Consider the following 23,488-nt stretch of genomic DNA (forward strand, 5'->3'; position numbering starts at 1 on the left):
GTATTGCGGAAGATGATGGAATTATGTGTGAGAATAACTTTGGTGGAAATAATTGCAGTGGTATATACGGTCCTTCTAGAAGAGCATGCTTATTCCAGTTTTGCTTTTGTGTTTCAGGTGAAGCGTCATGTCAAATACAACTTAATGTTAAGAGGAACTCAGAGTACAATGTCTCAACAGGAGATATTTTAAAAATTGAATGTCCCGTGACATACTGCGTTCAGAGACCTAATGTGACTTGGTGCAAGCAGCATAAAACAAACTGTTTACCCCTTGAGGAGCGACCTCAGCTACACATGAGTTGGGAAGAAAATGACCGGGTTTCAGTTTTTATTCTCTACTTTAAACAAATAAATCTCACTGACAGCGGGTTATACAGCTGTTCTACAAACTTTAACTCTGATGTTGTTAATAGCCATGCAATAGCCATCCATGTGAGAGGTGAGTGCTCTAACGCAGATCATCTATAGCTTTTTTTTTTCATCATGGTTCTGTGAGAGAGACAATCCAGACTTTCAGCTGCTTCAGTCAGAAGTTGAAACACTTGTATCACATCCACAGTCTACGACATATCACCTATTATGACAGTCATGAAGACATCAAGTATTTGTGTAGGGGGAGAGGAAGGTGAGGTCAAGAACAGAAGAGGAAAAATAATGGAAGTTACCGCTCTTTTTGAGACAGGGTCTCACTATGTATCTCTGGCTGTCCTGGAACCTACTATGTAGAAATCAGGGCCTTGACCTCACAGAGATCTGTCTACCTCTGCCTCCTGAGTGCTGGGATTGAAGGCATGTGTTAACACACCAGGTGAAGTTACTACTGTCTTAAGAGGTTAAAATATTTATTTGACAAATTCAAAAATAGATCACAGAAATAGTTTTCTTTTTTGTTTTTCTCCTTCATTTTTATTTTTTTCTGTTGTTGACTTTGGTTGACTGAAATTGGTAGAAGCTCTGTTAGCATACACTGGCAGTTATTCACTTTTTAATATTACTAGTTCACCATTTGCCTAGAGGACAAAGAACAAGCAAATAACTCTATGTTTAGATTCCTTGTTGAGTTTTGGGAAATATGCAGAGTTTCAGTGATGTTTTCAGCTTCTCCCACTCCTCATATTTTTCAGTTGATTCTAGGAGCTAAGAAGAGACAAGCAAGCATTAGACTGGGGAACACTCAAAATAAACAAAGTATGGACAAGCAAAAAAGGCAGGAGAAATGAGAGTAAAGAATGATCAATTTATGAAGATCTATCTTCAATACTATATTCCCTGGTGAAAGCCTGGTCCTCTAATAATGGGAACTTTCATTCAACATTAAGTGGGAAGCTTTAGCCAAAGAAATTTGGCATGGATGGGAAATAAAAGGTATTGAAAATGGAGTGGAAGTAAAAGTATCTCTTTTCATAGATGGCATGACTTTATATTTAGAAAAAAATACATAAACATCTATGAAAACTACTCAAGTTAATATGTGATTTCAGCAAAGTTTTAGGAAAATGTATTAATATAAAAGAATTTGTGGTTTCTATGTGCTAGCAATGGGTAATCTAAGAAGGATGTTAAGTAAACAATTCCACTTATAATCAAAAGGTACAAGGTACTTACATGCAACAGACTTGTAAACAGATCAAATAAAGCATAAATCAACAAATAAGGAAATTAAAGAAGATATAAAAATATCCCATTGTCATAATCTTGGAAGACTTACTATTTGAAAGATGACAGTCTCCAAGATTCAACATCATCTCTGTTAAATCATACTTCTAAAACTTTTAAAAAGAGAATTAGCAAAAACTAACTCTAAAAGTCACATCTTAGTGTAATAGTCCTCAAGTAGCCAAAATAATCTTGATTAAAAAAAAGAGATTTGTAAGATTAATACTTCTCTACTTCAAAATTTATTATTAAAATACAACAATTTAAATGCTGTGGTGAGATCAACAAAGAATTGACAGTCTGGAATAAAATTCTGTATATGATCAATTGACTTTTTATATTATTTTTAGTTTCTGTGTGTGGGTGTTATAGCCTATATGTATGTCTATGTACCATGTTTTTGCCTGGTGCCTGTGGGACTGGAGTTTCAGGTGGTCTTGATCTTCCATGTAGGTTCTTGGAATTGGACCTGGGTGCTCTGAAAGAGCAGCCAATGCTCTTATCCACTGAGCGATCTCTATAGTTACTCAATTATTATTATTATTTTTGGTTATTTTTGTTATGTTTTGCTTTGTTTTTTTAAGACAGGGTTTCAGTATATAGTCTTGGCTGACTTAAAACTCACTGTGTGCACTATGCGAGACTTTAGCAGGACTCCTGTTTTGTTACACAAGGTACTTTTTCTCATTCTAGGAGATAACAACTTTCTACAGAGTAACAAAACAGGAGTCCTAGGAGGTTATGTCAAAGAGGTGGGACCAGCCAATGGACTCTGTACCTCTCAAATGTCCCATTCAGTATCTGATTAGGCACATCACAAAAATTCAGAGGTCATTATTTGTGCGGGGAGATGAGTGTGGGTAAGGAGTAGGGAGTGAGAGCTACAGTCTTTGTTTCAGAATGAGTTCCTGGAATATCACCCAGAGCATCTTTTCCCTGTGGCCATCCATGCTTCCTTGGACCACCTGCTGGTCGCATGGTTTGTCGTATTGTGTCAAAGGTCACATAGGGTCTGTGTGTCTTTATGTTTAAAAAAAGAGGAAAAGAAAACCGAAAAAGTCAAATGATGGTTTTCTTTGTGTATCATGATCTCAAGGAAAAGATCCATGAATTATTCAAGCTGAGCTTGGACTGGATTGTTGGATTCTTTGTTGTTGTGCCAACACTGGAGTCTTTTCTAATTAGCTCTGACTTTAGAGATAATTTTAGAGAGCACCATCCCAGTGTTGTCTGAAGCCATTTTAATACTCAGTCTTGTTTTCTATTTCAGAAAGGACTCAGAACTATTCAGAAGACCCTCTAAGTAAGTATCAAATAAATCAAAATTAGCAAGTTTGTTTGGTGTTCCGGTAAATAATGGCAATACGGTCTTCTTAATTAAGTTTGTTTGTATTAGATTATTTACTGTTTGCCATCCAACTGCTTCCCTCAAGACAGCTGTGTTTGTCTCCTGGCTGCTTGCCCAAACAGCAGCTGCAGTACATTTGCCACCATTCTGTATCACCAAGCTATATGGCCACTGTATATCCCCATTCAATTGCCCCTGGTTGTTTTTACCCCAATCTAGAGGGGGAAAAAAAAACCTTACACATGTAATTCAATACTTCACTACTTTTTGATCCTATATTAATAGGAACCCAAAAGAAAAAAAATGCTTCTTACATTATAGCCCAGAATACACACACATAAAAAGCAGTTTCACAAAATCCATAGATTGTTGAGTGTTTAATTTTTCTGCAATGGTAATGGAACAGTATGCTGTATGATTCAAGGAGTTAAGTTAGCCCCATGGCTTTCTTCCCTAGATGCAAGCCATTTCCCACCTCGTTATACCAGGAATGTCTCCAAGAACTACCAAATGTTTCTGGGGGATGAAGAATTTTGTGGTTGAGAACCATTTCAGGAGCCTGTATTATTCGTTTCCAGTTTATTTTATATCATTAAAAAATACTATTTATGATCCATTGAGTTGTGGATAAAAACTCTAAGTTGTAGCCAACCTTGATCAGACAAGGACTGACTGAATTTTAACACTGGCTGATTGTAATGAGCACTAGCAAGATGTCAAGCAAAGCATATTTGGTAGAAATGAACATATTTGGTGTTGAGAGATACTGATGAATTTTGAGAGGAAGTAGAAGTACAACATCAGAAATCAGTTGGCATGAGTCCCAACCACCATTCATGGCCTGTCTGACTTCTGGCAATTTTTTTGGAGCAGTAACATTCCTTTCAAGTTATAAAACTGCACAAAGAAAATGGCTTCCTGGGCACTGAACTAAATTTATAAATGAAAAGGCCTGGTGAAATGGTTTGTGAGAATTGTCATAGAGATTGTTTTACAGATGACTCATCCAAGCAGAATGTGAGATCTTTACAAAAGATTAAAAAAAAAAATAGGTGGTTGAAGGTGATGGGACCACCAGAGGAGATAGAGGGCTTAGCCTGCAAGTTCCTTCATTCAAATTATGACAGTGCAAGGGATGTTGCCAACCCTAATGTTTCTCAGACTTCCTAACTGTTTTCAGCAGTGTCTGGCATCCCAGATACCACCAATGCCTCAGGACCACCCACCAGAGAAGAGAGGTCAGGCAGGACCTGGCTGCTTTACGTCTCGCTTCCTTTTGGGGCATTGCTTTTGCTCCTTGCCTGTTTCTGCATGGTCTGCTTTCTGAAAAGGTTCCAAGGTGGGTTGCAATTTCCCTTTGCCTCTGTGTGCCACACTTTGGGGTTCTTTTATGGGGGCGGGTAGATTTTTACCTAATTATTGTTTTCTTTCTGGATAACGATCCCTCAGGAACTACTGGTTGCCACTAGAGAACTGAATGGATTGATTTGAGCTGCCTCCAGGCATGGCAAGCCATACTCACCACATCACAGTGCCAGCCTAGGCTCGTGCCTAGGAGTGCGCATGACTGGAACTTCTCATTCTATACACATCAGTCTTCAGTGTGTATAAGGAAGCATTCTCCCAAGTGGAAGGGCAGATTGAAATAATCTCTTGAACCAACATGCTTAATTTGAGTCATTTGATTTAAGCTCTTTCCACAGCTACACTACATAATTCCAATGATATATACACTTATTTATTTAAACAAAGAGCCATCGTCCCCAGAAGTAATTCATATGCCTGTGTACTTTCTATTGTTCTCATAAACAAATGCTTGAATATGGACTTGCCTATAATGAGAGAGATGTGATATCTTGAAGTAGCCACTTTTTTTCTTTTGAAATCATGTCTTCATTGTCACCACTGAACAGTTAAACTCAGCAAGAGAGGTGTGTTGATCTGGTCTATCTATATTCTCTATTTCCCTCTCTATTTCTTTTTCATGTCTTCCCCTCCCCTTTTCTACAATACCAGCCACAATGTAGCTGTAGAAATTGAGCCGGACAAAGAATCCTTTATTTGGCCGCCACAAGAGAAAGCTTTGTCTGGGCAAAAGTACTTCTGGTGTTTTTGAAGTGAGTGCTTCTGGATCCCAGAGCCACCCTATAGCTCCTTAAATTCCTTAAATTGCCCTGGAAACACACCTCTGTATCTGTAACCACACTTGGTCTTTCTGTAGCTTCATATTTCCTGGGGCTCCCAGACCATCTCTCTGAACTTCCGTCCAATAAGAAACTGGGATAATCTTATCTGAAGGGAACTGGGAGCATGTTTACATGACAGAAGTATTGGTTAAATTTTCCTGGATCCCCTTACATCCCGTTCCCAAATTTCATGTTCTTTTAAAAAACATATAAAAACCCACTGAGTCCAGATAGTGTGGAGATCCATTGGGGCGTGGTAACGTCCTGAAGACTACACCCCTAAAAGAAGTAACTCTCCCTCCCCTAGCAGCCATCATCTCTCATCAGCTAAAGACTGCAAGGCTCATCTACTGAGATGCTGGCTGGCTTAACCTTGCATAGTCCGCGAGAAATCACAGGAGTTACGAGTCAGTTGACACAACAGTGTAGGCACGTCCAGAAGACATTTTTTTTTCATTCCATCTTTCCCAACCTCTGTCTCTTACTATCTTTCCTCAATGTCACCTGAGCCGTAGGGGAGAGGAGGTATGATATAGGTACCCCAACAGTCACAGAGCTGACAGAAGCACCTTTAGCATTGAGGATGCAAAGACTACCAACCTTCTAAAGCTGCCTTACTAGATCCTTCCTCTTGGATGTGAAGACTCATAAGTGGGGTAAGAAATGAGGGGAGGGAAGTGGGCATGTGTATTTGCACCAACTGAGATGTGTGTAGTAGAGGCTAGCCAAGACAGCAAGGTAAAGCTAACCACATGGCTGCAAGCATGCATTGTGGTAGGAATGGTACCTGGTTTCTCTACAAGTCACCAGGATAACCAAGATAGTTTACCTTGTTTTCTTAACACCCTTTGATTACCATTTTTCTTTTTAATCTTTCAGGGAAAGAAAAGAAGCCTTCTGACTTAGCAGGAAGGGAAATTAACCTGGTAGGTTTGAAGTATCTGTTAAGACAAACATGTTTTATACTATACCATATGTACTTTTGTAGTAAGTTTATATGACATTAACACACACACACACACACACACACTCACACACACATCAGCTTTTTTACATTAGCTGTGTTTGCTTGCACAGTACAAGATAGGACCCGCAACATTTTGTTATGAAGTGGAGAGGAGCTCTGAGGATCGAGGGAGCATTTTCAGTGTAGTCACTGTAAATCAACCCTCACCTACATTTTTGCAAGCAACTGAAATGAAATTTATTGGGGGAAAACCCGTCAAAATAGAAAGGGAACTAGTGGGGAAGAGAAAGGGCTTGGGAGGGTTGGGAAGGGGGCAAGAGATTACATGGGAAGGTGAGCATGAACAGATCTGTCCTATAATGTATGTCATAGTAAAACATTATTATGTGCAATCACTGTGTGCTAAAGAAACATGAACAACAACACAACCCAAAAGTCCACAATTCTAATCTTATTCCAGAATGGTCCTACTAGGGCAGTGGTTCTCAACTTTCCTAGTGCTGTGACCCTTCAATACAATTGCTCCTATTGTGGTGACCCCCAACATGACCCCAAATAAAAACATTTTCACTCCCACTTCATAACTGTAATTTTGATACTGTTATGAACTGTAATGTCAATAGTTTTGGAAACAGAGGTTTACCAGAGGGATTGCGACCCACAGGTTGCAAACAGCTGTGCTAAGAGATTAAAAGTGAATGTATAGTATACTCCACTCAGTCCTAATACACTTAAAGGGGCGAGGTTTTTGGAATGTGAATTATAAATCAACCTGTTTATTTTAAAAAGAGCTATACAACTGCTAAGTGCAATAGGTATATATAATGAGATGGCTGCCTCTGTCTAACATCTGGTATTTATCTTCTCTGGCCACCATGTCCATAGTGCAGCTGTCTTTTGGCACCTACTACTTTTATGGAGTGTTATAGGACAGCTTTAGGTGCAAAGAACCATATTCATGCTAAAGGAGTTTTACATGAGAACGAGCCTCCCTGGGGAAGAGAGCCAAGTGAACTGAGATGACAGAAGGAAAAGATTGGAAAGTTTAGCAGAGACCTCTGTAACATGGTGGAGAATTAACAATTATTTATCAGTTCACCTGACAGTCTTCGATGCCCCACATGCAGGGTCATTTTCTGTGCTGGCGCTTTCCATCTTAGCCAACCCACGTTTAGCTCTTTCAGCTCTCTAGCCTTAGTGTTATTTCCGGGTGCTCACCTTATAGGAAAGTAGCAGAATATCAGAAGTTATTGCCTCATTTCTCAAATTAGGGCTAAACATGCTAACAGCACAGAGCTTTCCTCAGTAGATACAAGAGAAATCCTACTGCATATGTCACAGTGAGACTTACCATGAACCAGAGGAGTATGAATAATCACAGATCAAGAACCTGATAACTCAGAAGGAGTTGGCTGGGAAAATGGAGATTTAAAAACTCAAATTAGAGGCCCAAGAAAATGGACCTGGCAGTAAAGTACTCACTGCGCAAGCCCAAGCACTGAGTGTGGAGTCCCAGGACTTATGTAAAATCTGGGCACACATTTGTAAGCCCAGCAGTGGGGGAGGTAGTGAAAACAGGTTGAACCGGGGTCTCAGTGGCCTTCCAGCTTGGTTGAAAAACTGCCAGCTCCAGCAAGAAAATCTTTCTCAAAATCAAGGTGGAGAGGGATAGAGGAAGAAACCTGACATTGATCTCTGATCTCTACATGCACACACATGGCTGAGCGCATCTGCCCCCCCCCACAATTCCACCCCCTCCCACCTCCCACACACACGCAAATGAAAATCCACACTATTCATAGAACATTGGCATCTCTACCATCTGCTCTCTGCCGATAGCCAGGAACAGCTAATAAGTAACTGAAAAGAGGGAGAAAAAAAAAACCCATTAGGATTCACTTTAGTTTTTACAAATTCCTCTGACGCTATTTCAGAGTATGGTGATTTTCTTGTGATAGAAACAACAGCCAGAATAATGTTACAGGACCTTGTCGAAACTTTGTTCTTTCAAAATTGGCTTTGGTTTTACAATTCAGATCTCTGATCATCATAACATGTCTTGGATAACCCAGGATGCTTCCTGTTCCTGCTTTCCTGGGGAGGTCTCACATCTTTTTCCTAGGGCTTGACCTTTTGGTGTTCAGTGTTCCAACCGTCAAAAGTGTTGGAAACTGCCTAACGTTTTCATAGGGTTATTCTTTTTAGCACATGAAGTTGGACTGTGATGTTCCATTGAAAGAGCATTGTGTGTATTTTCCCAAATGACCCATAATCTAGCATTAAAACAATTGTTCGGGAAGACCATAGTGGACTTCAAATGTTTGCTCTTTGGAGGTTAGTGGTCAGTACTTGGCTAGCATTCCTGGGGAAGTGTACATAACATTAAAACACAAAAACAAACAAAACAACCCAGCCCTTTCATACTTTGATAGTGCAAAGTTTAACAAAAATGTAGATATGAGGTGGTTTCTACGTGGAATAGTAGATGTCTCTCTCAATACGCATGACACCATGTAGTCTTTCGCTCAGAACCTAATAATGAACATGTTCGTCACGTCCCTACATGGAACATCTCTTTCTTCTTACAGGTTGATATTCCACTGAGTTCCAGGATGAATTCCCAAACACTGCCATCAGGAGCTGGGGTTTATGATAATGATCCCTGGTCCAGTGTTCAACAAGGGTCTGAATCCACAAGTAACTCACAATTGGAGCAAGGCAAACAGGGCGTTGTTTACGCTTCTTTGAACCATTCTGCGATTGGAAGAAACCCAAGACAGACAAGCAACGTGCAAGAGGCCCCCACAGAATATGCATCCATATGTGTGAGAAGTTAAACCTGCCACTGGCATGGGTTGTGGGTACCACATGAGCATGTTGTCAGGACCTCCATTGTCAATTAACCTTCCGCTGGTGCCGTGTCTTAAAGGCCCATGAAATATTTAGTTAAAATTTCTCCTGAAAACTTGGGGGGAGTTTTATACAAGAACCTTGAACAGCAGACTTTTCACTTGGAAAACTCATATTCCAGATTGCAGACCAACAGAACATTTAAAATTGACCACGTTGTACCCAATACGTGAATTTGACACACTGGAGGGACTCACAGGGAAGAAAGAAGTGTGTTATTTGGATCTGCTCACTACACATTCAGGAAAAGGAATGGCCCAATTTGACTGACTAATCATAAATACCATAATGATTGTATATTCTCAGCCAACCTTTCATGAAAAGAATTCTCCATGTCAATCTATAGCTCATATTTTATTTTTTTAATGTAAAAGAAAATTATCTTTGACTCAATTCAGAAAAAAAAAAAGGAAACAACTAGAAAGGATAATTGGTACAATACGGATACAGAATATGCCAAACAGATGTGGGGCCATTGGTCATTATCCCTGACAACGAGTAGCTCATCTTCACCCTATTAGATTGAGAAAGTCAGGTAGTACAAGGATTTGTCAATGTATAGTAAATGCATTTGTATCCAAAGTGGCAGTGTTCAGATTAAATACAATAATGCACACGATTCAATGCTGATGAACTAATATACAAATAGGCCTATGAGTAAGAGTCAATGGGAATAGATATTGTCAGGCAAATCCAGATTAACGTTTAAAGCACCTTGAGAGTAAACTCAAAGGACAAGTCACGAAGGGCAAGAGCCTGGAATATTAAGGGGTTGACATACTTTCATTTCTTGCTTCTTATGAAGTGAATAAGAACAAATCACATGTAATGAAACTATGTCCTATGGAGATCATTTAGGTTTAAATTCTGACACTGCAGCTGCTTGAGAAGATAGATAGGATTCTTCAGGTGTTCTGAATTTCCAGATTACTTGAGTCTAATTACTTAAAAAAATAGCTCATGATTTTATTCATCACTCGAGGTTTGAATTTTCAGGCACTGAATGAATAATGTCACAGTCTTAATATACAGTAGAGGGTGAGAGCTAGAAGCCACTGGAGCAACATGAACTGCTGAGTGAGTGAATGTGGGCTATGTATTTGCATGCGTAAGCGAGTGTGTGTGTGTGTGTGTGTGTGTGTGTGTGTGTGAGTTGACTGAGTTCGTGCTAGCATGCAAATGCAAGATGTGGCTTCCGGAAATGAGACAAGAGAAACCAAATAATTTGCCACTCTTTTTTTAGTTTGCTTAGAAGGTGCAAAGCACTAGAGCAAATTTATCATTTAAGGAAATTATGAGAATAGGGGTGTGAGTAGAGTGTATGTATCTATAAACAGACAATTAAGAGGCCTTACTACGGGTCCCTCCCTCAACTCCTTCCAATCCCACCCTCGCTCCTCCTTCTCCTCCTATGCCCCTCCCCTAGTCCACTGATAGGGGAGGTTTCTCCTCTTCCCTCTGACTCTAGTCTATCAGGTCTCATCAGGACTGGCTGCAGTTTCTTCCTCTGTGGCCTGGCAAGGCTGCTCCCCCCTGGGTAGGGGGTGGTCAAAGAGCCAGCCACTGAGTTCATGTCAGAGACAGTCCATGTTCACCTTACTAGAGACCCCACTTGGAGGCCGAATCTGTGGGCTACATATGAGCCAGGGTTTTAGGTCTTCTCCATGCATTGGGGATACAAATTGAATAAGTTGTAATAAATGATAATAATAATAATAATAATAATAATAATAATGAAAAAGGAAAAGAATCCATAAATTTTAAAGAGAAGAAGGTGAGGGGGTACATGATAGGACTTGAGGTATCTGATAGGATTTGGAGGGAGGAAAGGAAAAGGAAATGATGTAATTAGATTATAGTCTCAAAAACTATATATATATTGAAAATATATTTTCCATTCGTAATATATAGTCAAAGCAGCAATTGATATTTCCTTTATCTTTAAATCAATATACAAAGTAACACATTACTTTATAGAATTTTCATACATAGTTTTGCTTGATACTATACCTATTATTCTTCCTTACCCTCCTGTCCCCCTATGGCACTGTGCCATTATGCCCTGGCATCTCCTTTAATTTCCTGTTACATTTGTTCTATTTCTTACCTCCATCCTTCACCTTTAAAACCAATTACATCCATTTCCCTACAAAATTTATGATTTCATTTTTGTTTATGGATGAACAAAACTTTATTGCTTATATACGAAAAAAAAAAAAAGAGGCCTTACTGCGTAGTTTTTCTCACCTACTGCTCACATCACGTTTCAGTTCTCTGGATTTGGAACAAAAGACACTCTTGCAACCAATCCTAGCTAGGTTTTTTTCAGCCAGGTGCATTTGTAGGCATTTATGCAAAAAGACCTTAGAATAGTTGCTTTAGCTACTCATCTTCAAAATAGAAACAGGAAGTATGGGTGAGGGATGAGCACAGCACCTCGTTCCTCTTATCAGATCAACATTCAAGGTGAACAATTCTTTCAGAATCTTCTCCAACTTTAAAAACAAAATTCTTCTGTCTATTCTGTTTAAAGCGTTCTTTTGATAGCTGAATAGTATTCCATGGTGTAGATGTAGCATAGTTTCTTTATCTATTCTTCAGCCGAGAAACATCTGTTTTTTTTTCCAGTTTCTGACAATTATGAATAAAGCTGCTATGAACATAGTTGAGCAAATGTCCATGTTGAATGGGTATATGCCTAGGAGTGGTATAGCTGGGTCTTGAGGTAGAGCTATTCCCAATTTTCTGAGAAAGGGTCAGATTGATTTCCAAAGTGGTTGTACAAGTTTTCACTCCCAGCAGCAATGTAGGAGGTTTCCCCTTTCTCCACATCCACACCAGCATGTGCTGTCACTTGAGTTTTTGGTCTTAGCCTCTCTGATAGGTGTAAAGTAAAATATCAGGGTCATTTTGATTTGCATTTCCCTGATGACTAATGGTGAGCATTTCTTTACATGCTTCCTGGCCTTGTAGAGAATTCTTCATTTATCTCTCTGCCCCATTTTAAAAATGGATTAAGGACATCATGAAATTTGCAGGCAAATGGATGTATCTGGAAAAGTTCATCCTGACAGAGGTAACCAAGACCCAGAAAGATGTGTATGGTATATACTCATTCATGAGCAGACATTAGCTATAGACTACAGTATAACCATACAATCCACGGGCCTCTAGAAGCTAAGTAACAAGAAGGATCCTAGGGAGGATGTTAATTTTCTTTCAGAAAAGCAAATAGAATAGACAGTGGAAGTAGTTAAAGAGAGGGAACAGGACTGGTGCCTACCGTAGATGTCCTCTGAAAGACTCCACCCAGCAGGAGAGAAAGCAAATGCTGATGCTCACAGCCAAACTTTGGGCAGAACACAGGGAGTCTTATGGAAGAAAGGGAGATAGAAGGACCTGGAGGGGACAGGAGCTCCACAAAATCAACAGACTCAACAAATTTGGGCACGGGGGTGGGGGAGCCTGCAGAGACTGATGTACCAACCAAGGACCATGCACAGAGAGCATCTAAGTTCTCTGCTCAGATGTAGCTGATGGGCAGCTCAGTCTCCATGTAGCTCTCCTAGTAAGGGGAGCATGGACTTCTCCAACATGGACCTTGTTGTCTGTTCTTTGATCACTTCCTCCTGGTGAGGCAGCCTTCCCAGGCCACAGAGGAAGAGTATTCAGGCAGTCCTGAAGAGACTTGATAGTCTGTCCAGTTGGCGAGGGAGGAGGGCTCCCCTTTTCTGAGGACTAGAGGAGGGAAATAGGAAGGGATTGTGGACAGGCAGGATATGAGGGAGGGGCCTATGAATGGGATGTAAAGTGAATAAATTTTTAAAAAAATCTTTTAAAAACTGTGTGTGCATGTATATCTGTGTATGCATGTATGTGTGGGTATGGCATTCATGTGTGTGTGGTGTATGCACACATATGTATAGGAGCCAGAAGAGAATGTCAGGTGCCCTTTTCTATTGCTCCCTACTTTATTGTGTTAAGGAAAAGTCTCTCTTTGAACCTGGAGTTAGGCCAGAAGACAGCAAGACACAGTGATGGTTCCTCCTGTCCCTGTCCCCTGCATTGCTAGGGCTATATTTGTGCAGGCCCACCTTTTTACATGGGTGTGGGGAACTGAAACTCAGATCCTCATGATTTCACAACAAGCACTCTTACTTGTTGAGCATGCTCTTAATATGTTTTACATTGAAAGATACTGACAGAGAGTTCGCCTCTATGAATAATCAATTATGTTTGTATGGTGCTTGTCAAAAAACACATATCATTTATACTCATTCCTACTTTAGTAAATATGTGTATGTCTTCAAATAAATCTATCCCAGAATTATTTTCATGTTTACTTGCCTTACAGTTAGTAGTTAATTTAATGCTTTTCATGAACTTGAAGAGCGTTGATTGTTCCCAGTACAACAAAATTGTTAAAATTTACCTGCATTTGAAATTGAAGAAACAGCAGCTTAGCAGTAGCTACAACACTGGGGACGACTCCTCCTTTCTTTCCCCCAGCAATCAGCTGGCAACAGCCCCACAGGCAGGAGCAGGCATCGTAAGACCCTTCCCCACGATGAGGGGCATTGATGGCGCCTGCCTCTTGTCAGTCTTGCTCAAGTAACGCCAGCTTCTCTGGGTTCATGGGTACAATACTCATGTCATGTCCATAAGCCTGCATTTTACAACACTCCTTCCTGTGTCCCCCAGTTCTAACGTTCTTTCCCCTCCCTCTTCCTTCGTCTTCCTTGAGTATTGGAAGGGGTGGTCACATTTACAGCTGAGCACTCAACCGTCACTTGTTACTTGGTCTTAACCCCTTGACCAGCTGTAAGTCTCGGCATCGGCCACACCCACTGCAGTGAGAGGCTTCTCTGACCGAGGCTGAGAACAGTCCAAATTTATGGGTATAAAGTAAGTATTTCAGAACCTGCTTGACCAGGTGGCGAGTTACTGAGCATTTTTTTCTTTTCCTTTTATCGAAAATACGTTATTGCCAAGGGCGTGCCTGTGACCCCACTCAGGGAGGCAGAGGCAGGTGTATCTCTGTGAGTCTGAGGCGAGCCTGATCTACAAAGCGAGTCCAGGACAGCCAAGGCTGCACAGAGAAACCCTGTCTCAAAACAAAACAAAACAAAACAGAAAAGATATTTTTTTACACTATATTCTGATTACAGTTTTTCCTTCTCTGTCAGATCCTCCCCACCTCCACTCCCTTACAGATCCACACCCTTTCTGTCTCTGCTTAGAAAACACACATCTAAAGAATAATAATTAAATAAGCCAAAAAAAAAATCAGAATAGGACATAACAAGCAAACACAAGGAGAAAAAAAAACCAAAAAGAATAAGAAACACAGATAGATGCAACCACACATATATTCACACAGAAATTTCAAGAAAACACAGAACCAGAAGCCATAATAGAAATGCAAAGGGTTAAAAAAAATGCCCTGACAAAAGATTATGAGACAAAAAACCTCCAAAGTTGCCATTCAGTTCATTTTATGTTGGTCATCAACTGTTGGGAATGGGGCTTGCCCTAAAGAGTGGTTTGCATATCCAGTGAGATTCTGTTGGAGAAAATTAAATTTTCGTTGGTGACTGGTTATTAATTAGGGAAAGCTTCTGGATTAGGGCTGGTGGCTTGGGGCTACTTCTTTCAGCTCTAGGCCCCATCTTGAGCAGGTCTGTGTAGGCCCTGTGTATGGTGCCTCAGCCTCTGTGAGTTCATGCGTGTGTACATCCTGTCATGTTTGGAAGGCCTTGTTTCCTTGGTGTCTGCAGTCCTCTCTGGCTCTTCTTCCAGCAGGGTTCCCTGAGCGTTGAGGGGAAGGGTTTGATGTTCTAAGATCTCTCACATTATACATAAAATCTGGCTGGGAGTCTCTGTATTTGTTCCCATGGCCAACGCACAACAAACTCTAGTGTTTTTGAAGATGTTTTGTCTCATACTGCTTTCTTTGGGTATTTTTTTAAACCTTACTGGTATTTTGCTTGTATATTATAGTTTATGATTTTGTGGTTTTATGGGTTTTGTTGGTGTTTGTGTGTATATTTCTTGGACTTTTTTTCTAAACTTTTTATTCTTTTTTTGTTTGTTTACCTTTTTTTCTTTTAAAGAGAGAAAGATGTGGAGTTGGGTAGGTGAGGGAGAATCTTGGAGGAGTTTAGGGAGGGAAAGCCATGTTCGGAATATATTTTGTGGAAAAACATTTTCAGTAAAAACTTACAGAAAGAATTAAAATAATTAAAAATAAAAATTGTAGCAGAAAAATATTAAAAAGAAAGCACAAACATTTTCCATGTGCTCTTTTCTGCAATATCACAGCTACCGTCCAAAAACAATCTGCAGGATAGGAGAATAATAGTTCAATGAGAACCAAAGCTGAGATGTCGTTATTAACCCAAGTCCCTAGCTTTGTCTGAGGATATATTCTTGATACTGTCATTTTTAAGGGCTTTTGACTTGTATAATGACCTGTACCCATTGTTATGGTAAGATGAAGAATAACTTTATTATTTAGCCCCCCCACACTATTCCATCTCCCATCTCCCACACTATTCCATCTCCCATCCCCCACACTATTCCATCTCCCATCTATTCATCTTTCTCAACTCCGGGAAACTGTGTAATGTATGGTATCTATGCCTTTGTCTTTTCCAGAATAGTTAGGAGCTGCGTTTTGTGTATCCTTTTCATTTTGGCTTCTTTGATGTGGTAGCATGAGCTTTAATGTTTTTCCATAGCTTAATAGTTTATTTCTTCTCAGTGTTGAATAATATTTCATTGCTTGGACATCTTCTAGTTTATTCATCTTCCTTCTGGAGGAATTCTTGGTTGCTGCCAAGCTTTGGTAATTATGAAGTACTATAAACATTTGTGCATAGTCTTTGTGTAGAAATAAATTCTCATTTTGTTTGGATAAAAGCCAACAAAGATGATTGCTGGCCTGAGTGTGTTTACTTTATAGTAACTGCCATAGTGGCTGTCCCATTTTGTATTTCCATCAACTTCCTTGCCAGTATCTGATGTCATGTTTTGGAGTTTCATCAAACTAATATTTAGTGATAATATCTCATGGCTGTTTAAATTTTGAATTCTGTAATGGCATGTAGTCCTCATATATTTATATAAGGATATATACATGAAGTCCATATATAAGTATGTGTGTGTGTGTTGGGACTACAGGCGTGCACCACCGTGCCCAGCCCTCATCATCTTTTATGGGCTTATTTACCTTCTCTGTATCTTCTTTGGTGAAGCATAAAATTCTCATCCCAATCTGTAGTTGATCTTCTTCTTCTTTTTTTTTTTTTTTTTTTTTTTTTTTTTTTTTTTTTTTTTTTTTGCTGGGGTGAAAACCTGCTACCTCAGAGAGGCAGAGAAAGCACCCAGCTGACCTTCCTTCTCAGCTCAGGCCCGGATGGAAAGAAAACCCAACAGCTCGCTAGCTCAACTGACAGCCCAGGAGGAAAAGGCCAAAAACCCAAGAACAAAGGCTTGTAGTTGATCTTCTTATGTTCATGATGATCATAGAACTTACTTGTTATGTTGGCTGCCACATTATTCGGTAGACTTTAAAATTATTTTATTTTATATATATATATGGTTGTTTTTCTTGTATAATACGTATATGCACCACATGCTCCCTCATGTTCAAGAAATCCAGGAGAGGGCACCAGATCTTCTGGAATTGGAGTTACAGGCAGTTGTGAACTGTCCTGTGGGTACTAAGAAGCAAACCTGTGCCTTCTGGAAGAGCGGCCAGTACTCTTAAAACCTGAGCCATCCCTGCATTCCTAACTGTGGATATTTTAAGGGTAAATATTGTCACCTTCCCATTTAGTTTCACAACCCAGTGCTTGGCATGGACTATAATTAAATTGTGTTGAATGTTTGTCAAGTACACCATACTCTTCCTTCATACTCAAAGGATGATCTTCTTGTCAGGAACTTTTGGGAGTGTGCTAATGATATAAAAATTACAATCTTAACACCCTAGACAGGAATTTGCATCGATTTAAAACCCCAGCTGAGTTTTTTTGCCCTCTGTGGATCTTAAAATTTGTTTAGCCTTTCTGAACCCATCTCTCCCCACCCTCAGTCAGCTGTGGTAAGAAGCAGCGTCCATTTATAGGAAGAACTAATCTGGAAAGTTCTATTTTAAGCAAATACAGGAAGGGCCTCACCACCCCACTCAGAAAGTAAAAACAGCAAGTTAGAAAAAAAAAACAATTTTTTTTTTTTTAAGAAGCTTGTGAAAAAGAACTTGAGACGACAAGAACTAAAAGTCCTGTGCTAGAAATCAGCTTACAGACTCAAAAGCAAATTATAAATCAAGGTGACACCCTGTTTGGAAGTCAGAAGGAGTAAACATTCTGTGTGCATCTCTTCACCTGCGCGTATGAACACATTCTAGCACCTGCTGGTTTGCTGGCTTCTGAGACTACATAATGGACAGAGATCCTGTTTCTCACCACACTGCATACAGATGGAGCAGGGGAACTGAACAATCTCCCTTTATGATGTCATAGAAGTAGATGCAGAGTGTGTGGAAACACCATGCAAGCTAAGTCCCTTGAAGGGAAAGCTTGTTTCCCACTTTACTAGAATCTTTCCTCCTTAGAAACCACCTAGAGGGACAGTTGGTCAACAGAGAGATGCTCCAGCCTTGTGGAGGGTGCCAGCTGGCTCCAGGCTTTGATTGCAGCCACAGGAAGAGAGACAGGATTACAGCTTACTGACATTTAATGCAAGAGTTTCTTTCTGAGGTTAATGTGGTCAAAGGAACAAGAGCCCCGTCTCTCAGAGCCAGTTAAATACCGTATCTCTGGAGGGCATGCCCATGCAGAAGGGAGGCCAGACAAAGACCCTGTTTTGTAGCTAAGATAAAGCTATGCAGAAATCAAAAGGGTGGTTTCTTGCTTATTTGAGTTTATAATAAAAGTGAACAGTAAGTTACACTGATTACTGGGTGGCATAAAATTAAAAGTGCACTTCTTTGTGGGGAAATCAAAGAGATAGTATTTGTGCTTTCTTTTCTTGCCAGATTAAATAGAGGACATTCTAACTGGAGACAGCCATTTCTAAGAGTGTGCAGTGTTTTGTAAAGCTGTTTCTATTTCTATTAGTGCATATGTATTAATTATGCACACTAACTGGTTTTATTGTCCTATTTTGATACAAGTACATGATATATTTTAAGCATATTTACCCTCTTATTCTCTTCCCAACTAGTTCCCGTTCTGCTATCATGTCTTTTTTTTTTTTTTTTTAATTTTTGTTTGTTTGATTTTGGTGACCCAATGAGTTTCATCAGTGTTAGATACAAGAGCCTGCGTGGGAAGCTTGTTTATAGGAGCATAGACACCTTACAAGTGGCCGTATCCTTGAAGAAAGTGTTTCTCCCTTTTCCAGAGGCATTAACTGCTTATTGATCCACAGGGTTCCAGAGGTCAGGGAGGTTCATGTGCTTCCCCTACTCCACAATGGAATGTTGACAGGCCCAATATTTTGGGAGTACTGTGCAGGTGCTCATGTTGTTAGGAGTTCAAGAGTGAATGAGATGGGCCAGCAAGATGGTTCAGTGGTTCAAGCCTACCACACGGCTTGATGACTGGAGTTTCCTGTCTGGTACTCATAATGTAGAAAGAAAGAACTGACTCCCACAATTTGCCTTACAACCTCTGTATGTGGGCTATGGAACACACATTCCCCCCTCCCATCAATTAAGAGAGCAAAGTCTATTTTTTTACAAAAAGACTCCAATGGTCATGTCATGCCCGGAAGTCTGTATTCTACAATGTCCTAACACTTACTCCTGCTCTTAGATTTTTTTTGTCCCCTCTTCTATGATATTCACTGAAATTTAGAGTGGGAGATATAATATTCCGTTCATGACTGAATACCCAAGCACTTATTCTGAACACTTTGACCAGCTAAGATTCTCTGCAGTTACTCCTGTGAGTATGGCCTATCTTGACAATGTGAGAAATGCAAACATGAAGATTTGAGTTTGATCTCATAGAGCCCGTGTAAAACAGCAGTGAGACACGGCACGGCATTACACACCTGTCACCTTAGCTCTGAGCAGAAAGAAATAGGATCCCAGGGCCTTGCTGACCATCTAGTCTACTCAAATCAGAAAACCTCTTGACATCGGTCTTTGGCCTTCATATGCATCGACACATTCATGAATATATACATGCACACAGAAAAACGCATGATTAATACAGTTACATAGCAATAACTTTCTTTTTGATTTATGACAATGCTGTGAACTTAACCAACTCTTAGTAACTGTGTAGTAGTTGATAATTTTATTTGCCAGAAATGACTAGAATTTTATCAGGTTCTGTAAAATGGTAAACAAATAGAGATTACAAAGTTCACACTCAGTAGCCTAGAATGGTGGTGTATGCCTGAAATCCATTCGGAGGCTTGAGGAGGGAGGGTCATGAGACTGAGGCTAGTCCAGACTGTGGAATAAGCTGCTGTCTCAAAATACAAAAGAAACAAACAAAAATACTATCTTAGTTTGGGTTTTATTGGCAACTCTTATAAAGAGGAGCATTTACTTATGGTTGGCTGACAGTTTCAGAGGTTTAGTTCATCATCATAATGGCAGGAAGCATGGTGAGCAGGCAGACTTAATGCTGGAGAAAGAGCTGAGAGTTCTACATGTGCATCCAAAGGCAGCAGGTTTTCCTGTGACAGTGAGCCCCTGAGCCTGAGCTTCAGAGGTTGAGACCTCAAAGCCCACCTCCTAGTGATGCCCTTCCTTCAACAAAGCCACACCTACTCTACCAAGGCCACACCTCCTAATAGGAAGTACCACTTCTTATGGACTTTTAAATTCAAACTACCACAAATTTTAACAACAAAAAAATTCTTCACACTTTCATACTATTCACAAACTACCGATCATGTTGTTTTTCAAACTTTAGAGAACTTTGTTTGGACAATATCCAATATAGAATTTGGGCCAATGTGATCTCCAAGTCTATAAATGCTCACTGTCTTTTCTTTTAAACTTAAGAAAAATAACTTAAATCGTATAATACATTTATTCCAATTAATAGTGGTATATTAAATTGAGATGTATACTGTTTAGGGCTTTCTATGGCTCATAATTGTGCATTTATGAGTTCTGCAGCCTAAAATAACAGTCCCTCACACCAAACACTGTTCTAAAAATTTTATGTATGCAACTTAACTTTCCCAACCACGATATGATACAAGCAGTCATTGTGTTCATTCTTCTGGTTAAAAAACTGAGGTACACAATGTTCAAAGAACTTGCCAGTGCTCCTATCATGAATAATTTTAATGAGCGAGTTTCAAGCTAGCAGACTTGTTGCAGACCCTGTTTTCTCTCACAAAATAAGAATAGAGTTGGGTTCTGTAGTATACACAAAAGCTAAGAGCGATGTGGTGCCTTAGAGCTGTGTGCTAAAGTTGACAAAAGTGTTTGCTGGTTTCTGTGTACGGTCAGTAATATTTGCGATTCTCTGGTTATCTGCAGGGCGCATCAGCAGACAAAAGGAATCAATACCAAGCGAAGTGTATGGCATTTCATTGGAGTTGGCAAGGGTAGATCATAAGATGTTCATGGGGGCAGGTATGCTCAGGAGGAGACAAACGGGCAGGCAATAAACGAGAGGTTAGTGATCCAAATAAGAGTGGCTGTGACAACGCCAATGGCACAGGAAGCTAACACTTGTGGAGAGCTCAGTCCAATTTCATGTGAGAGTGGGAGCTCTATCACATCTCCTACCAAGACCTGGTCGCACACTGGAGAGTGCTGAAACCTGAAGATGAAGACACTCCGTGCTTTTCTGGGGAGGGATATTGTGGAAGGAGCGAAGGTGGGTGCTTCCACTAACAGTCCTGGGAGCAAAACCGTTCACAGGCAGAACTGACAGCTCTTCCCACAGCTCCCTCCCCAGGGAAGCAGGAATATGTTGGAAAAACAAATAAAGTTGGATTAGCAAAATGCCAAAGATGGAAGGGGAGGCTAGGGTGGAGCAAACTTTGGAATCGAGTTTATGGTTAAGGGTAAGACTCATCACCCACACGCTAAAAATGAACTCCAGTGGTCTCAGGAAAATGACAGGGTAATCCATTTGCTAACCCCCTTTGTCTTATGAATGCCGGATTTCACTCTCTTTTAGCTGACAACTCTAAAATATGCTGCTCTTGTGGCATGTGGTTCCGTGGAAATCCAAACAACTCTCAAAGGGACACAGCCTCACAATCCGGTTGCTTTATTTTGTAAAATACTTACTCTGTACTGTACCTTCTTTGAGCACTTCAGAAATCCCAGCAAACTGTATTATAAAAAAGTTAACATATCTATGCATGGTCATACACAGATACATTTGTCCCCAGGGTCATACACAGATACATACACACCACACACACACACACACACACACACACACACACACACATTTTCATGGATATGTAGGTGGATTTTGTTCAGAAAATGAAAACTAAAAATTTTGAAATGGCCACCTCTTGATGGAAAGAAATGGTGTAGAGTAAGGAAAAAAAGAAAATGAGTCTTGCTGGGCATGGTGGTGCATGCTTTGAAACCCAGCACTGAGGAGGAGGTGGAAGCAGAGGCAGGCATATTTCTGCTAGCTTGAACATAGCTTATAGAGTTCCAGAACAGTCCAGGCTACATAGAAAGCCTATGTTAAAAAAACAAAAAAACAAAGAACAAACAAACAAACAAACAAAAAAACTGAAGAAGAAAAAAAAATCAAGTCTTTAAACAACTGTATCTTATAAAGTTAAAAAAAAACCCAAAACAAACAAACAAACAAACAAAAAACTGAAGAAGAAAAAAATCAAGTCTTTAAAAAACTGTACCTTATAAAGATTGATTTTTGGAATGTGGGAATTCTTTGTGCAGTTGGGTAATAACAATACTTCATAAATAATCTGTAAAATAAAAGCAAACTGAAATAATTTCAAATCCACGTTGGGTTGATAGCATAGACAGATAGATAAAATAATTATGTCTAATGATTTTTCATCAGTTTGGTATAAACAAAAATTGGATAAAAAGATACTTTACGTTTTTCATAGTAAAACTAACACTTTCGTTTAGAAATTATACATGGAGGGCTAAGGAGATGGTTCAGTCACTGTTGTGTTTGCCGCACTGACATGAGTTATCTGAGGTCAGTCTTCCTAGACTCCACATTAAAGGGCAAGTACAGTGATGGTAGCCTGTAATTCCAGCACGGGGAGGCAGAGATGGGGAGATCCTGTGCATCCTGGCCAGTCAAAGCTGTAGGCTGCAGGTTCAACGATAGATTTGCTTTCAGAATACTAAGATGTAGTTCGGCTGACGAAGATACCAACATCAGTCTTTCACCTCTACACAGATACACACTCACATAGACACACATACATGCACACCTACATATGAATATGTATGCAAGCATATACCACCCATGTATTGCTCCCAAAGCAAAAACAGATGACATATGGAGAATATAGAGTGCTCCAAGTTTGTGTGCATGTAGTTAGAAACAAAGCCTTTCCATGTTAAAAAAAAAAGTGACCAAAAAAAGCATAAATTGAAGATGTGAAATAATAACCTGAAATTTAATTCTGAATCAAAAGTAGACTCCTAAATCCATGACTTTTTCTCTATACAAACTCTTTCCTACATCTGTCTACTAAATCAAAGAAACTTAGAGAAAAGGCACAAGCATTTTTCTTATCATTTTGATAAATAGGCTTCAATTATTTTTTTTTCAAATGTGAAACAGGGCATCCAGGAAACAAGACAATAGAACCAAGCAAAGCAGTTTAAGGAATAGCATCCTCTAAAAAGACATCAGTGAGGCTAATGTAGACAAGATGTATTTGAAGAAACAACAGTAAAATTACTTCTAAATGTGATTAAAAATACCATCTCATATGTCTCAAAGAGGCAAGCACAAAGAAACCTAGGTTGTTTCCAGTTTCTGGCTATTACGAATAAAGCTGCTATGAGCATAACTGAGCAAATCTCCTTGTGGTAGGATGGAGCATCCTTTGGGTATATGCCCAGGGGCAGTATAGCTGGGTTTCAAGGAAGATTGATTCCCAGTTTCCTGAGACAGTGCCATATTCGTTTCCATAGTGGCTGTTCAAGTTTGCAGCCCCACCATCAAGAGAGGGAGTGTCCCCCGGCTCCGAATCCTTGCCAGCAACAGCTGTCACTTGTGTTTTTGATCGCAGCCATTCTGACATATGTAAGATGGGCTCTCAATATAGTGTCGATCTGCACTTCCCTGATGACTAAGGATGTTGAATGTTTATTTAAGTGTTTCTCAGCCATTTAAGATTCCAGTATTGAGAGATCCAGAGATTGAAAGTGCTCTGTTTAGGGAGGTACCCCTTTTTTATTGTATTATTTGGCTTG

The 23,488-nt window shown here is 39.8% G+C and overlaps 1 protein-coding gene across 2 annotated transcripts in view; it reads left to right on the forward strand.

Moving 5' to 3' along the window:
* The window catches only part of Btla (B and T lymphocyte associated), a 28,224-nt gene extending 14,333 nt beyond the window's left edge, over positions 1 to 13,891 (forward strand). Inside the window, exons 2-6 of one of the 2 annotated variants that reach the window (XM_021626482.2) lie at positions 118 to 441; positions 2,929 to 2,961; positions 4,187 to 4,345; positions 6,072 to 6,118; positions 8,748 to 13,891. In XM_021626482.2, coding sequence (XP_021482157.1) covers positions 118 to 441; positions 2,929 to 2,961; positions 4,187 to 4,345; positions 6,072 to 6,118; positions 8,748 to 8,996 — 812 coding nt within the window. In that variant the 3' untranslated portion in view covers positions 8,997 to 13,891. The remainder of the gene's footprint in view (positions 1 to 117; positions 442 to 2,928; positions 2,962 to 4,186; positions 4,346 to 6,071; positions 6,119 to 8,747) is intronic. The other variant, XM_060370480.1, reaches the window with a different exon arrangement.
* The last annotated feature ends 9,597 nt before the right edge of the window (positions 13,892 to 23,488 follow it).

This window comes from Meriones unguiculatus, chromosome 17, assembly GCF_030254825.1.
Source record: "Meriones unguiculatus strain TT.TT164.6M chromosome 17, Bangor_MerUng_6.1, whole genome shotgun sequence".
NCBI classification, from domain to species: domain Eukaryota; kingdom Metazoa; phylum Chordata; class Mammalia; order Rodentia; family Muridae; genus Meriones; species Meriones unguiculatus.